The sequence below is a fragment of the Heteronotia binoei genome, chromosome 17 (assembly GCF_032191835.1).
Source record: "Heteronotia binoei isolate CCM8104 ecotype False Entrance Well chromosome 17, APGP_CSIRO_Hbin_v1, whole genome shotgun sequence".
NCBI lineage: Eukaryota > Metazoa > Chordata > Lepidosauria > Squamata > Gekkonidae > Heteronotia > Heteronotia binoei.
In genome coordinates this window covers 28,676,462-28,689,592 of record NC_083239.1, presented here as the reverse complement: position 1 = coordinate 28,689,592, position 13,131 = coordinate 28,676,462, and the positions used below count along the sequence as shown (strand labels likewise).

At 47.3% G+C, this 13,131-nt stretch overlaps 1 protein-coding gene across 1 annotated transcript; it reads right to left on the bottom strand.

Annotated features, from left to right (window-relative positions):
- Positions 1-215: 215 nt before the first annotated feature.
- Positions 216-12,790, bottom strand: EDN2 (endothelin 2). The gene is made up of 5 exons (XM_060258298.1): positions 12,722-12,790; positions 11,466-11,610; positions 7,751-7,870; positions 1,275-1,378; positions 216-442 (listed from the first exon to the last, which is right to left on the bottom strand). Exons 1-4 carry the CDS (start codon positions 12,783-12,785, stop codon positions 1,285-1,287), a joined length of 423 nt encoding a protein of 140 aa, XP_060114281.1. The 5' UTR covers positions 12,786-12,790; the 3' UTR covers positions 216-442; positions 1,275-1,284.
- Between the last annotated feature and the right edge of the window lie 341 nt (positions 12,791-13,131).

Genomic DNA, 13,131 nt, shown 5'->3' with positions numbered 1-13,131 from the left:
CCCAAATGCCAGCCGTTTACACTCAGATCTGATACAGAGTCCTGTTGGTATCCAAGAGAAAAGTCTTCTTTTCAATCCAACTAGGTGGATGCATCGAAACAGAGAAGCTGTTTCCCCTTTAAGATTGTCTCTGGATTTCTAAAGGAGCTGTGCTATCGCGTTTGATCCTTCCACCTTCCACCACCAACAGTGTTTTTTCCCATTTGATTTTCTTTGTTTGGTGGTCTCGCCTTGTGCTTCAAGGTACCCATTTAGTACAAGCTTCTGGCAACCACAGATCTTCGTGCTGTCAAAGTGAAGAGCAACCTGTAAGCCCCTGCTTATCCTTTTTGTGGTTTGTTTTCTTCCAGCTGTTCTTCTCAGATGGGTGAAGCGCGGGTTGGAGTTTCTTGGAGAAGTGTGCTGCTTTCTGGCGAACAGGGAGTAAGAAAGAGCAAGATTCCTACAAACAGAAGAGGCAAAATTCTCAGCACCTCAGCCAATGCACTCTTGACATTCCCCAGAACAAAGGTCCCCAACGTAAGTTTTTGTGTGCATGCCCAAAAGACTGAAGATACACATTCATGAAAGCTTATAGCCAATGTATGCATGTGAAAGCTTATACCCAGAATTAAACTTTGTTGGTCTTAAAGTTGCTACAGGCCTTAAACTTTGTTCTTCCCCATGGTGTTGTTGTGAGGATAATATCAGTATATTCTGACACCTGGTGATGTCTGTGTTGCTTGACAAGTTTGATTTCTCATCTCAAATTGTAATAAACTAATGACTGACTGATTTTTGAGGATAAAAAGGAGAGAGAACTATTTGCATCATTTTGCACTCTATGGTAGAAGAATGGGATGAACCTGTACTAGATAGATAGTTAAAGGAGGACTGCATGCAGTCCTACTAGTGAATTATCAGAATCTTTGTCAAAATTACAGTCCCTGGAACGTTTGGAGTGAGAGAGAGAGATGCATGAGAAATGCCAGCTGCAAAGCAGTCTGAAATCCAAATCAATAATCCCTCTAAGCCGGGGAATCTTGTGAGCAAAAATTCTACTTCGTGAGCTACTGGCATTAAACCTATGAGCGATTTGGCTACTGCATAAATTAGTTGGCTTTGGGGCCATTTTTCCTGAGCTAAGACAAAAACTTGTGAGCTGGAGACTAAAAAACTCTGAGCTAGTTCACACTAACTCAGCTTAGAGGGAACACTGGTCCGAATGTATATCAAGTGTCCCAGGAAGCTCAGTTAAAAGTTTCTTATGGGAAATTATTTCAATAGATCCTTACTTGACAACTTTCAGAAGTTCAGCTTGCTGCGTTTCATAAGTCCGCGGTGGAGAATCTTTTCCAGTCTGCCTTTGCTCTTGGGCACCCGAGGACTTTTGCGACCCCTGAAAGCCAAGAAGATACCAAATCTCATCAGACAGCCATTTTAAAAACCACAGTGAAGCATGTAAGAATACTAAAAAACCAAACAAGAACATGAAACAGAGTCTTCAGCTGGTTTCAGAGGTTAGCTGCTTTGGTCTGCTATAGAAGAGCTAGACTCCAGGTGCGTAACACCTTAAGACAGTAACCCTGAACATTTTGTTGGTCTCTAATGTGCTACTAGACTTGAATCTAGCTCATCTCCAGATGGAAAACATCTGCACTTGTTGTTTCTCGTAAGTTAAAGGCATTTTAAAAAAAACTTGGGAACTATCCAGTTCTTGGCAATATTTATAGTCGGGTTCACATCTCTGTGTTTTTCTAAGATAACAGGTAAAAGCCGGTGAACCTACATTTTCTCCCTGTGACCTTAGCACATCCTTAGATTATATAACTGCCCCACTTATGGGCCCCAAAGGCATGTCTTCTGCCTTATGTAGCATGGGGTACAGAGTTTAGAGGCCTTATACTGGCTGAGTGCCAGCCCTGGCTTTTATGGCCACATAAGTCAACGATGATGTTGGCTAATTCAAGGACATTGCCAATGTAGAACAGTGGTTAAGCCCATAAACTATGGGCCATGTTACTCCAGGTCAAATGTCAGCTCACCAAAAGAAAAAACTCAAAGCTGCCTTCTACTGAACCAGACCACTGGTCCATTGAGGTCAGTATCACCTACTCTGAGTGGCAGGGGCTCTACAGGGTCTCAGACTAGGGTCCTGCCTACAGCCAATCTGGTTCAGCTGTGAGAGTGTCGGATTAGGAGTTGGAAGACCCAAGTTTGAATCTTCATTCTGCCATGGAAGCTTGGCGGGTGAACGTGGGGCAGACACAAACTCTCAGCCTAAGCTATCCTCATAGTTTTGTGGTGAGGATAAAATGGAGGTGAGGAAAACAATGTAAGCTGCATTGGGACACCACTGGGGAGAAAGATGATGATACGGAAATGGAAAAATCAGCCCCTGCACTGGTGGAATGCCTATGTGGGCAACTGGATTTAGAGGCAGAGCCAGCAAAAGAAGCATCAAGGAATGAGGGTTGCTTCGTGATGTTCTGACATGACTAGTTTGTACAAATAGGACTGACATTTTAACCCTGTGCCACATTAAAGAGCACAATGCACTCAATGTTGGAGCGTGTGCACTAGAAAAGAAATAGCTACCTTTGAACAAAGAATACAATCCTAGTTTTGGGGTGTTCCATGCTTGAATATACATCAGCCAGTATTATGCCTCAGTTGCATATTTGACAGCTTGAGGCACGAAGAAACTCCCAATTAATTGCACAGTGGTGATAAGCATTAACTCCTGAAGCAGAGTCATTACAGGAGCAGGAATGACAAGCTGGTAAGAAGGAATGCCTGTGCTTCAGGAACAAGCCGTGTAATAGGCAGATACTGAGCAGGGCTTGTTGTGGAAGCAACCTTGCTTGCCACCTCCTCTCTGTGAGCAGACTATTACCTTTCTTGCTGCCTTGCATTCTGCCCTGCTAACCTGTGCTTGTTTTTCAGGTAGAAACCCAGCTCCCGTCTCCTGTCCTGACTCCCTAGTTTTGGATCCTGAACCCCAGACTTTCCTGACCCCTTGCTTTTCAGACAGAAACTTCAGCTTCCTGACTCTGCACTAGTTTGTTGACTTTGGTCTTGTCTATCGCCTCGACTATTTGTGATTACAATCTATATATACTGTAATTCTTGCGTAAAGCACCAGGCTCTCCTCTGAATGTGACATTTGATTGCTTATCATTGGACTTGTGCATTCCAGAAGTTTGTGTATGATAAACACCAGGAACGCCCTTGAAAGCGACAGTGAGATACAAGTGAAGTAATGAAATAAATACAATCTGAATTTTTTAACTAGAAATGACAGCAATTGAACCTGGGGCCTTCTGCATGCAAAGCAAGTACTTAACCACTGAGCCCCACAGGTCCTCCATGAACTCAGCTGAACTGTGGGCTGCTATTTCTTAACCATAGCATGAAGGGCAGGAGGAGGCAAACCTCAGCAGAAGAGGGCAGGCTTAACATGAAAGGAGACCCGGGTTCAACTTCTGATATCACCAATTAAGACCGTCTCTCTTTTTGACCCTGGATCCACAAAAGTTGCCAGTAAACAGTACAATGCTCAATAGGCCAGTGTCTGACTTGGTATAAAGCAGCATCACATATTGCTACTCAGGGATGGAATTCTAGCAGAAGCTCCTTTGCATATTAGACCACACACCCCTGATATAGCCAATTCTCCAAGAGCTTACAAGGCTCTTTTTTGTAAGCCCTTGGACGACTGGCTACATCAAGAGTGTGTGGCCTAATATGCAAAGGAGCTCCTGCTAGAATTCCACCTGTTGCTACTGATCTACCTAAACAGGTTGTTATAAGAGTTACCAAAAAATGAATACAGGTAAGTTAAGCATTATGTGCCAAAGCTTGCCAAATTCTGTGCTCAGTTCAAATTAAGTTTCTTTTCAAATGATATTAAAATGAAGCTTCTTTTCACAGCTTAGGGGCTAGATACTTTGTTTAAAAAAAAAAAAAGATATGGAGAATTCCACTGTTCTGAACACAAATGTAAAATGTCATGTTTGAGCAGTAAGGCTGCAGAAACAGCACAATTCACCCAAGTAAGATAGGATCAACGAATTGCTGGTGTAGTGTGAAGAATCATTTGACTGAACAAGATGCTGCCCCCTTCAGGATCTTCTTCTTTGTACACCTGACATTGGGTGTGATCACACTCAGAATTTGCCATGCTACCAGAAGAGATACGGGCTGCACATAAGCAAGAGGAGCATTCAGACTTCTCCTGCACATGGTGGGCAGGGGGTGCATCACCATTCAGACAGCTGGGAAACACGTCATGCATGTGCTTCAGAGATTTGCTACCAGAAAGTTCCCAGTGGCTGTTTAATCTGGTCCCAGACCATCCTACAACAACGTAAGTGCAGGCGGAACACAGGGGCAGATGTGTGCACTTGACTGCGCCTGTTTAATCCAGAGGGGAGACATGGCTAGGTCAGGCCAAATCTCTTGTGTGATCACACCTGCTGTCTTCTCCAACATGGTTCAATGGGTAGAATGTCAGACTAGGATATGTGAAATCTATGTTCAAACCACCACCACCACCCCCAACATGAAGTTTCTGGGTGAGTCCAGGTCTCTCTCTCTCCTCTTGACCAACATCACAGGTCTGCTATGTAGATGGGAAAAATTCCATTGTACATTGGTTGGAGTTCCTTTGTAGATGGGTGGGATAAAACTGTACTAGACAGACAGACTCAGCTAACCAAAACATATGGAATTAAGCCAAGACATTTATTTATTTACCTACATCTACACAGGCTTTTAATTAAATTAATCTTTTAATGTGCCTTTACTCTAAAAAAAAACATTATTCTAAGCTGCTCAACTATCTTTTATGCTGTGGCATTTATTAAATTCTGGATTTTATTTAAAATGTTTAATGTTTTTATTATGTCTTATTTTGTAAGCCGCTTTGAACAGGTTCCCAGGATAGGTGGCATACATTTTTGCTAAAAACCAATCAATCTTATATTTATACTTTGCTTTTTTCTCACTGGAGACCCAAAGTGGGTTACTAAAAACACCCCAACATCCTATAGATATATTAAACAAAACAAAAACCACACATATGATAAAAAGGTGATACAAGGAGACAAACAAAGGGAATGGGAGAGATATATGCTGTAAAGGATTTGGAGAGTGGGGAAATATGCTTATTTTTAGGCTGGTCTTGTTCTTAAGGACAATTATTTGACCCTCTAGAATCTTGGCCTGGAAGCATCCCCTGAGCTAGATCCCTTTGCACAATAATGGCCACAGAACCACGATAGCACATATTGGATCTCAGCTACCAAAGGCAAGATTTCATCCTGGCATGGCCATGGAGAGAAAATCTCAGAAGCGTACAGAATGGAAAGAAAAAGCAGAAAGTATACAAATTCTCCCTGCCTCCTTCCAGTTTCTTTACAGCTCCCCATGCCTCTGCCCCGGCTGTTGTTTTCTTTCCTGTAACAAAACCAAATGCTTTCCTTCTACCACTGTTATAACAAAACACAGGGCTTTTTTTTATATAGCAGGAACTCTTTTGCATATTAGGCTACACACCTCTGATGTAGCCAATCCTCCTAGAGCTTACAGTAGGCCCTGTTCTAAGAGCCCTGTAAGGTCTTGGAAGATTAGCTATATCAGGGTTGTTTGGCCTAATTTGCAAAGGAGTTCCTGCTACAAAAAAGGCCCTGACAAAACCAAAATTTGGCTCTCTGAAGCAGCTGACTGTGGCTCAATGGCAGAGTGTCTGTTTTGCGGGCAGAAGGCCCCAGGTTCAATCCCTGGCATCTTCGGATGGATTTTTCTCTGGTAGCAGGAAAGAACCTGGAGAGTCACTGTCAATCCTACATGGAACTAAATGGACCAGTCTCCCGACACAGGAGGAGGCAACTTTATGAGGTGGAGCAAGATCAAACTAGAAATCTGCCCCCTACCCTCTTCCCCTCTCCATGCACCACATGTTCAAACTTTAACCAATATATTCCAGGTTATTATAAAAGCACCATCAGGGAAGGGCTTTGTGCTGTGGAGGTGCCGGTACAGTTCTAAGAATAGCACAGAGCACCTTGTGCTAGAACTATGCCAGAGTAAAGGTAAAGGTAGTCCCCTGTGCAAGCACCGAGTCGTTACCGACCCATAGGGTGACATCACATCAGGACATTTTCTTGGCAGACTTTTACGGTGTGGTTTGCCATTGTCTTCCCCAGTCATCTACACTACAGAGTAGTTTGGGGGGGGGGGGCACACCTAAGAACAAACGAAAATAAGAACAGCCCTGCTAGATCAGATCAATAGTCTATCTAGTCCCGCATTCTGTCTCACAAAGTGGCTAACCAGTTCCTCTGGAGGGCCAACAAGAGGGCATAGAGGCCAAAGCCTTCCCTTAGTGCGGCCTCCTGGCTCTGGGATTCAGAGGATTTGTGCCTCTGAACGTGGAGGTTCCTCTCAGTCATCATGGCTAGTAGCCACTGAAAAACTTATCCTCCATGAATCTAAATAATCCCCTTCAAAAGCTTTTTATTCCTGCAGCCATCACAATGTCCTCTGGCAGCAAATGCCACAATTTAATCACTCTTTGCATAAAGTAGTATTTCCTTTTGTCCATCCTGAACCTACTGCCCATCAGCGTCATTGGATACCGTAGAGGTCTAGTCTTTTGGGAGTGGGAGAAAAAGTTCTCTTGGACCGTTTTCGCACACAGCTTACCTCGCAGTCACAATCCTGTTCCCTCCGCAGCGTCTGGTCGGATTTCGCACCATCTGCGCTGAAGTTACAGGAAGTGCCGCAGCTTTTGCAGAGCAAACGTAAACCGCTAAAACCCAGTTTACATTTGCTACACAAAAGCCGCGGCACTTCCTGTAACTCCGGCGCAGATGGTAGGAAATCCGAGAGACGCTGCGGAGGGAACAGTATTGTGACTGCGAGGTAAGCTGTGTGCGAAAATGGTATTGGTCAATTCTCTCCATCCCGTGCATAATTTTATAAACCTCTGTCATGTCCCCCCATAATCATCTCTTTCCTAAACTGAAAAGTTTCAGACTCTTCAGCCTTTCCACTTAGGGAAGGTGTACTTGCCCTTCTCCATGTCATAAGGGCATAAGTCTGAATACAGAAAGCTACTTTACACCATGTTAGACTGTTGGTTCCTCTAGACCAAGAACCATCTATTACGGTGTGGATCTGAAATAAGTTGTTGTAATTTCTTTTCATTTTTGTTGTAATTTATTTTGAAAGGGAAAAAAAACAGAACAAGAAGGGGGAAAACTCAAAATTCAGCAACAATATTTGCTAAAAGAAAAAAAATATAAATAATGTAGAAGCAAAGATATAACAACAGTAGCTGCAGATGTTGTAATAGAAATGGAGATTTTAGGGGGTGGAGCCTGAGGAAGGAGGAGTTTGGGGAAGAGCCTCAGCGGGGTACAATACCATAGAGTCCACCCTCCAAAGCAGCATTTTCTCCAGGGGAACTGATCTCTTGTCATCTGGAGATCCACTAAAATAGTGGGAGATCTCCAGGCCCCACCTGGAGGCTGGCAACCCTACTTGCTATAGTCTACTCTCATGGACAGATCTCCAGTAGATCTTTTTGAGGGACAATGCCAAGGCCTGAACACAGGATCTCCCTCCATACCAAAACATGCACTACCTCATGGCCTCAAAGAGGCCCACATTATGTGGTGAATTGTTCTCCACACATGAACACAATTCTCGCCAGTGGCACCAGGAGCCTGTGACTGTAAGAAAGCGGCTGTATCCTCACACTTACCAAGGCCTCTTGTGGCAAAAAGTGGCGCAGATGCTGTCCTTGGAGTGTGCGCACTCGCACCTGTCGAGAGCTCTCTTTTGACGCTTCTGCAGGTTTCCCAGGCCGTAGGGAGTAGAGTGCCTGTTGAAACAACAACAAACCAAAAAAAAAAAGCAATCCAGTTAACTTCCATTATCAGAAAGGAGGTTTATAATTAAGTCTTGGTCAGCAGCCAAGGAGGCTTGGCCATAATAAAATCTGTTTGTAGTCGTTGAGAGGTAAAAGAGATGTTTACTATCTCGAGGGAAAGGGGAGAGACGAGGTTCCCTCCCTTCTTCCACCTTAACTCCCGCACACCCATCCTCGGGCTTCAGCAAGCAGAACGGGGGCTGCCTGAGGACCCTCTTTGCTCTTTCCAAACTGCAAGATTCTGGGGATCGTTTTATGGGCTTCAGCAGTAAGAAGCTTCTGCAGGAAAGGAAGGAAAGTCTTGGGACCCCTGCAGGAAATGACCTCTGCCGTTAAATTCCTGAAGACCGAGCAGGGAGGGGCACCTATGTTCCAGAAACACAACACGCCGATTTCACCTGCTCTGCATGTTCTGAACCAGAAGAGCTCTGCTGGGTCAGACTTGTGGTTCTTATAGTCCAGCATTCTGTCTCGCAAACCCTGCTCCCAGGGCCAGCCCTGCCACTAGACAAACTAGGCGATTGCCTAGGGCGCCGGCCTTGGGGGGGGCACTGAATGGGGCACTCCCCATGTGACTTGGTGACGTTATCAGTGCAGGGAGGGGGCGCCAGAAGTTAGCCTCGTCTAGGGTACCAGACAACCTAGGGCCAGCCCTGCCTGTTCCCCTGGTGGGCCAACAAACAGAGAATAGAGTCCAGGGCCTCCTCCTGATGTTGTCTCCTAGAACTGGTATCCAGAGGTTTACTGCCTCCAAATGTGGTGGTTCTCTTTAGCCACAATGGCTAGCAGGGCCAGTGATTGGCCTATACTCCATGAATCTAATCCTTCAAGAACACATTAAGCTGCCTTCTGCCATCAAAGTCCATCTTGTGTGCTCCGACTGGCAGTGACTCTCCAGGATCTTGAGTAGAGATAGTTAGCATCATGGGCTACCCAGTCCTTTTCACTGGAGATATCAGGGACTGAACCCGGGACCTTCTGCATGCCAAGCAGGTGCTCTGCCACTAAGCTATGCCCCATTTGGGGCCAGGAAGTATACTGTGGATCTGCAAAAGGTGCTAAAAAGGGGCAACCAAAATTAACATTAAAGTACTTCTCTTCGGGGGGAGGGGGGGAATCAGAGCATGGAGGTTTCTAGGTAAAACAAACTAAGGAGAAAGGCAAGAGGGGAAGAAAACACAATCGTGGTTTATAAAAGTATGAATAGTGTGGGAAAGGGAACAGAAAGAGCTTGATGGGCAGTAGATTCAGGATGGGGGAGAACTTTCTTCCCCAAAAACACATCAGTGGTCTACAAAGTTTGTTGCCAAAGGCTGTTACGATGGCCTTGCGCCTTTTAAAAAGAAGAATAGATGCATGAAGAGAGGAAACGTGGATCATCCAGTAAGCAGCTGTGCCTCCACATTCAGGGGTGCAGCTGAATAACGTTAGACTCTTATCCCCACCCCTTTACTCAGCAATGTGTATTTCAACATGCAGCTATGGCTAGCTTTGCTCTGACCCCCACTGAGCCCATGAGCACCTGGATTTCTGCTCCAAGGCTGAGCCCTGCCAGCACCTCCATCCCTGTGCCAAAGAGTGAACCACCATATATTGGTTGCTAGAAGCTAGATTGTCCACCACCAGAGCCAGAGCATTCTCAGTAATGGCCCCCGCTCTGTGGAATGCCCTCCCCAAAGAAATCAGGGCCCTGCAGGACCTGGCACAGTTCCGCAGGACCTGTAAGACCAACTCGCTTTTAACGGTTAAGAAGAGGTGGCTATTATTCCACAGCACTGACAATCTCACTGAAACCAATAGAATTGAAACCAGACCATCAGAACTTCAATGCGCATCTTGGATTTTTAAACTGTAAAATGTATGGAAATTATTTTATTGCATATTCTGTTTTTAACGTTTGACGTCGTTTTTAACTGTTGTAAGCTGCCCTGGAGAGGGCGGGATATAAAATTGCTAAATAAATAAATAAAATCAGCTCAGACTAGCCTGATCTCATCAAATCATGGAAGCTAAGCAGGGTCAGCCCTGGTTAGGGCTAGGATGGGAGACCACCAAGGAAGCCCAGGGCCGCTGCACAGAGGCAGGCACTGACAAAGCACCTCTGCTCATCTCTTGCCTTAAAAACCCCATGAGAGGTCACCAAAAATTAGCTGCAGCTTGCCAGCACCAGGGTTTGGGGGGAAGCCCATTGCCTTCACACTCCGCTAATGGGCTTCTGGAAGCATCTGCTTTCCTGCCAAGAGGGACCTCTTGGCCTGTCTCACAGAGCCCAGATGTTCCTCTTCTAGCAAGAGCTTCTCACAAGCACACCCCTGCAAGTCCTAGATCACCCCACTGCTATTTCCATTAAAGACCCCAGCCCTCTCCCCCTTCTTGGAACACTCAAGTATGGCATGCTATTTTCAGGGTGAGCCGTTACTCCAGTCTGCACGCTAGCAGGCATAATTAAAGCCACACCTGAGCGAGAGACGCAGCTTGGCTGCAAGAGCTGCCGGTGCGGGAATGGGACATGATCTCTGCTCTGCTGTACCGTGCAATGGTCCCATCCACAAGATCTGAAGGCCGCCCCCCCCCCCCCGCCTCAGTGCAGGAGAAGCATAAACTGGGGAATGACTTCCCTCCCCCACCCCCCCCAAAAACATTTATGGCGAGAGAAAGCATTGAGCGTTTGTGATTTTAAAAACAGACAGCGTCACTTTCCCGTCACACTTTCCCATCACACAGACAGCTTGGTCTGCAGAAGAAGAGCAACATTCGAACCCAGGAGCATTTTAAGGACTAAGATTTCCAGGGCAGACGCTTTCAAGGGCCAAAGCTCCCTGGTTAGACTTGAAGGTGTCGCTCACCTGGGATCTTGCCCTTTTGCATCACCACTTAACAAGTCTACTCTGTCTCAACATGCTGCTTACCCCTTGTGACCATCACAGCAGAGACAAACTGAAGTTTAAATTAAGGTGGTGGGGTTTGGGCAGAAATTGGTCTATCGGTAAAGCTAATGGGCCTTCCCCACTGGCCAGCATCAGAAATCCCATGCAAAGCAGTGTCTTGCAGCACTTTGGAGACTAACACTTTTATTATTGCATTTGCATCATACCAACAGGCAGAAACACTTTGCCTAATAAATGGGTTAATCGTTAATGCGCCACCAGGCTGCGGTTTTGATTTCCTGGCCAGAACGCACGTGACGCTGCAAACAGACCGCTCCGTGCCGCGTCCGTAACTTTTTTGCACATGGCACACCCAGAGAAACGCCACTGGATCCATACGTCACTGGTTATGTCGCACTACCTCCTGGAGTTTCCCAGGTGGGCCAGAAAATCCAGCAGGTGAGTTGTGACGAGGGTGCGATTTCTGACAATGTGCGGATCCAGGGTCTGGACACGGATTGACCTGTGCCAATGCACCTTGCCAGAAGAACAGTGGGAAGCCATTCCACCCCTCCACCCCTTCTCCAGGTATCTGAGAGCCAACCGCTGCCTGCCAGACCCTCACCCCAACATTTACAGCTCTCTCTTTGCAAATGCAAGCCAGCCTGGCTTCCACTCACCCCGGGGTGTTGATCCAGATAATGTCGAGGTGGCAGAAGTAGATGCATTCCTTGTCCATCCAGTTATTGCACGAGCATCGCTTCATCCTCAGGTGCCTGCCGCTGGACGCCGCTTGGGGCGACTCCGCCGGGGGACGTCCCACACCTGCCCGAGAGAAAAGGACAGATCAAGGGATCAGCCGGAGCTCTGGATGGGAAGAGTCGGGGACGCGTCACGGGATGTCAACACAGCAATGAGCCTGCCATGACCTAAAGGAACGCCACCTCTGCGTGCGGGGATGAGTACTGATTGCCACGAGCGATTCAATCGTCCCCAGCGCGCAGTGGCTTCCTTGCAGTTTGCAAAGGGCAGACTTTGGAGTCGCCCAGCCTCCTGCAGAGGACCCATAAAAGCGGCCCGGCCAGGAGATGAGGAGCCCCGGGCGTGGCCTGCGCTTCACATGCACAACCTGAACACGCGAGGTGGCGGCGCCGAAGAGGCGTGCAGAGGAGCAGAAGCCACAAATGCCCCGCAGCGCGCACAGTCCAAAGGCGAGCGCGCTTCTTAGCGGCCAAGCCTCAGCTCTTTACCGAGCGCAAACAGGCAGTGTGCAGAGCATTGGTTGCCACAAGTTGGGTCTCGAGATCACTGTTGTTATTATTGTTGTTTGCCTAGAAAAAGTGGCAAGAGGTCATGGCTGTTCTTTCTGCGAAAGAGGGGATGGGGGGGGGGGGTCGCCTTCTTTTGGTGCTGCTTTTTATGCTCTAGTATTTCTGACAGTCACGGATGTCAGAGCAGCCTAAATGCCCTCCCAAGCCGGTTTGCAGGACTGACCGGACAAAGAAGGAAACCAGGCTGCGCTCCTAACAGCGCACTTTCCTAGAATGAAGCACCATCGGGTCTTCGCCAACGGCTAACATGAGGCTTACTTCTGAGTAGACCTACGAAGGCCAAGACTCTCCCAGGAGCAAACTGGCCGGGGAGGGAGTGAATCGAATCATGCGTTATTTTTTGTTGTTCTTCCCGTGCAAAAAAAAAAAGGGGAGGGAATTTTTTTTTGCAAAAGTGGCATCAAAGTTGCATAAAGGGACAAGAGACTCCCCCGGGGCCCAACTGCCCGGGGAGGGAGTAAATCGAATCATGCTTTTTTTTTTTCCCATGCAAAAAAAAAAAAAAATAACTGGGAGGGAGAGAAAAAAAATCATTTGCAAAAGTTGCATCAAAGTTTATGCATTCAAAAACAAACCAACAAAAAAAGACCCCGGAGGAACCTCACCTTCTCCCAGCAGGACGCAAAGCGTGAGAAGAAGGGGGGGGAAGCTGGCCGGGTGGCTGAGCATTGTGCTTGGAGTTTAGTCTTTCAACAGGCGGGACGCTGCCAGCTCCTGTCCCTCTCCCGTCTGCAGAGCTGGCGAGAGGTGCTTGTGAAGTTCCTCGGCGCTCCGGCAGGTGCTTTATAGGCCCGCTGAGCTTGGCGCGTCACGGCCTGCGGGCCACGCCCACGCCCCCCCCCCGGGAACCTGGCCTCCCCCCCCCCCCCCCCCCCGCAGCTGGCAAAGCAACGCAAGCGTCTTGGCACCCGAGGCGGCCGGCCCGCCCCTTTTGGCTCTCTCCCTGCTCTTCCGTGCCAGCCAGGTTTGGCCGCCTGCCTGGCATTTGCAGCACCCGGCCTCGCCACGGTTAGAG

Coding starts and splice junctions, on each gene's coding strand:
- EDN2 (XM_060258298.1), bottom strand. CDS start 12,785: ATGCTCAGCCACCCGGCCAGCTTCCCCCCCCTTCTTCTCACGCTTTGC. Junction 11,611..12,721: donor TTGCGTCCTGCTGGGAGAAG/GTGAGGTTCCTC, acceptor TCTCTCGGGCAG/GTGTGGGACGTCCCCCGGCG. Junction 7,871..11,465: donor ATCTGGATCAACACCCCGGG/GTGAGTGGAAGC, acceptor TTGTTTCAACAG/GCACTCTACTCCCTACGGCC.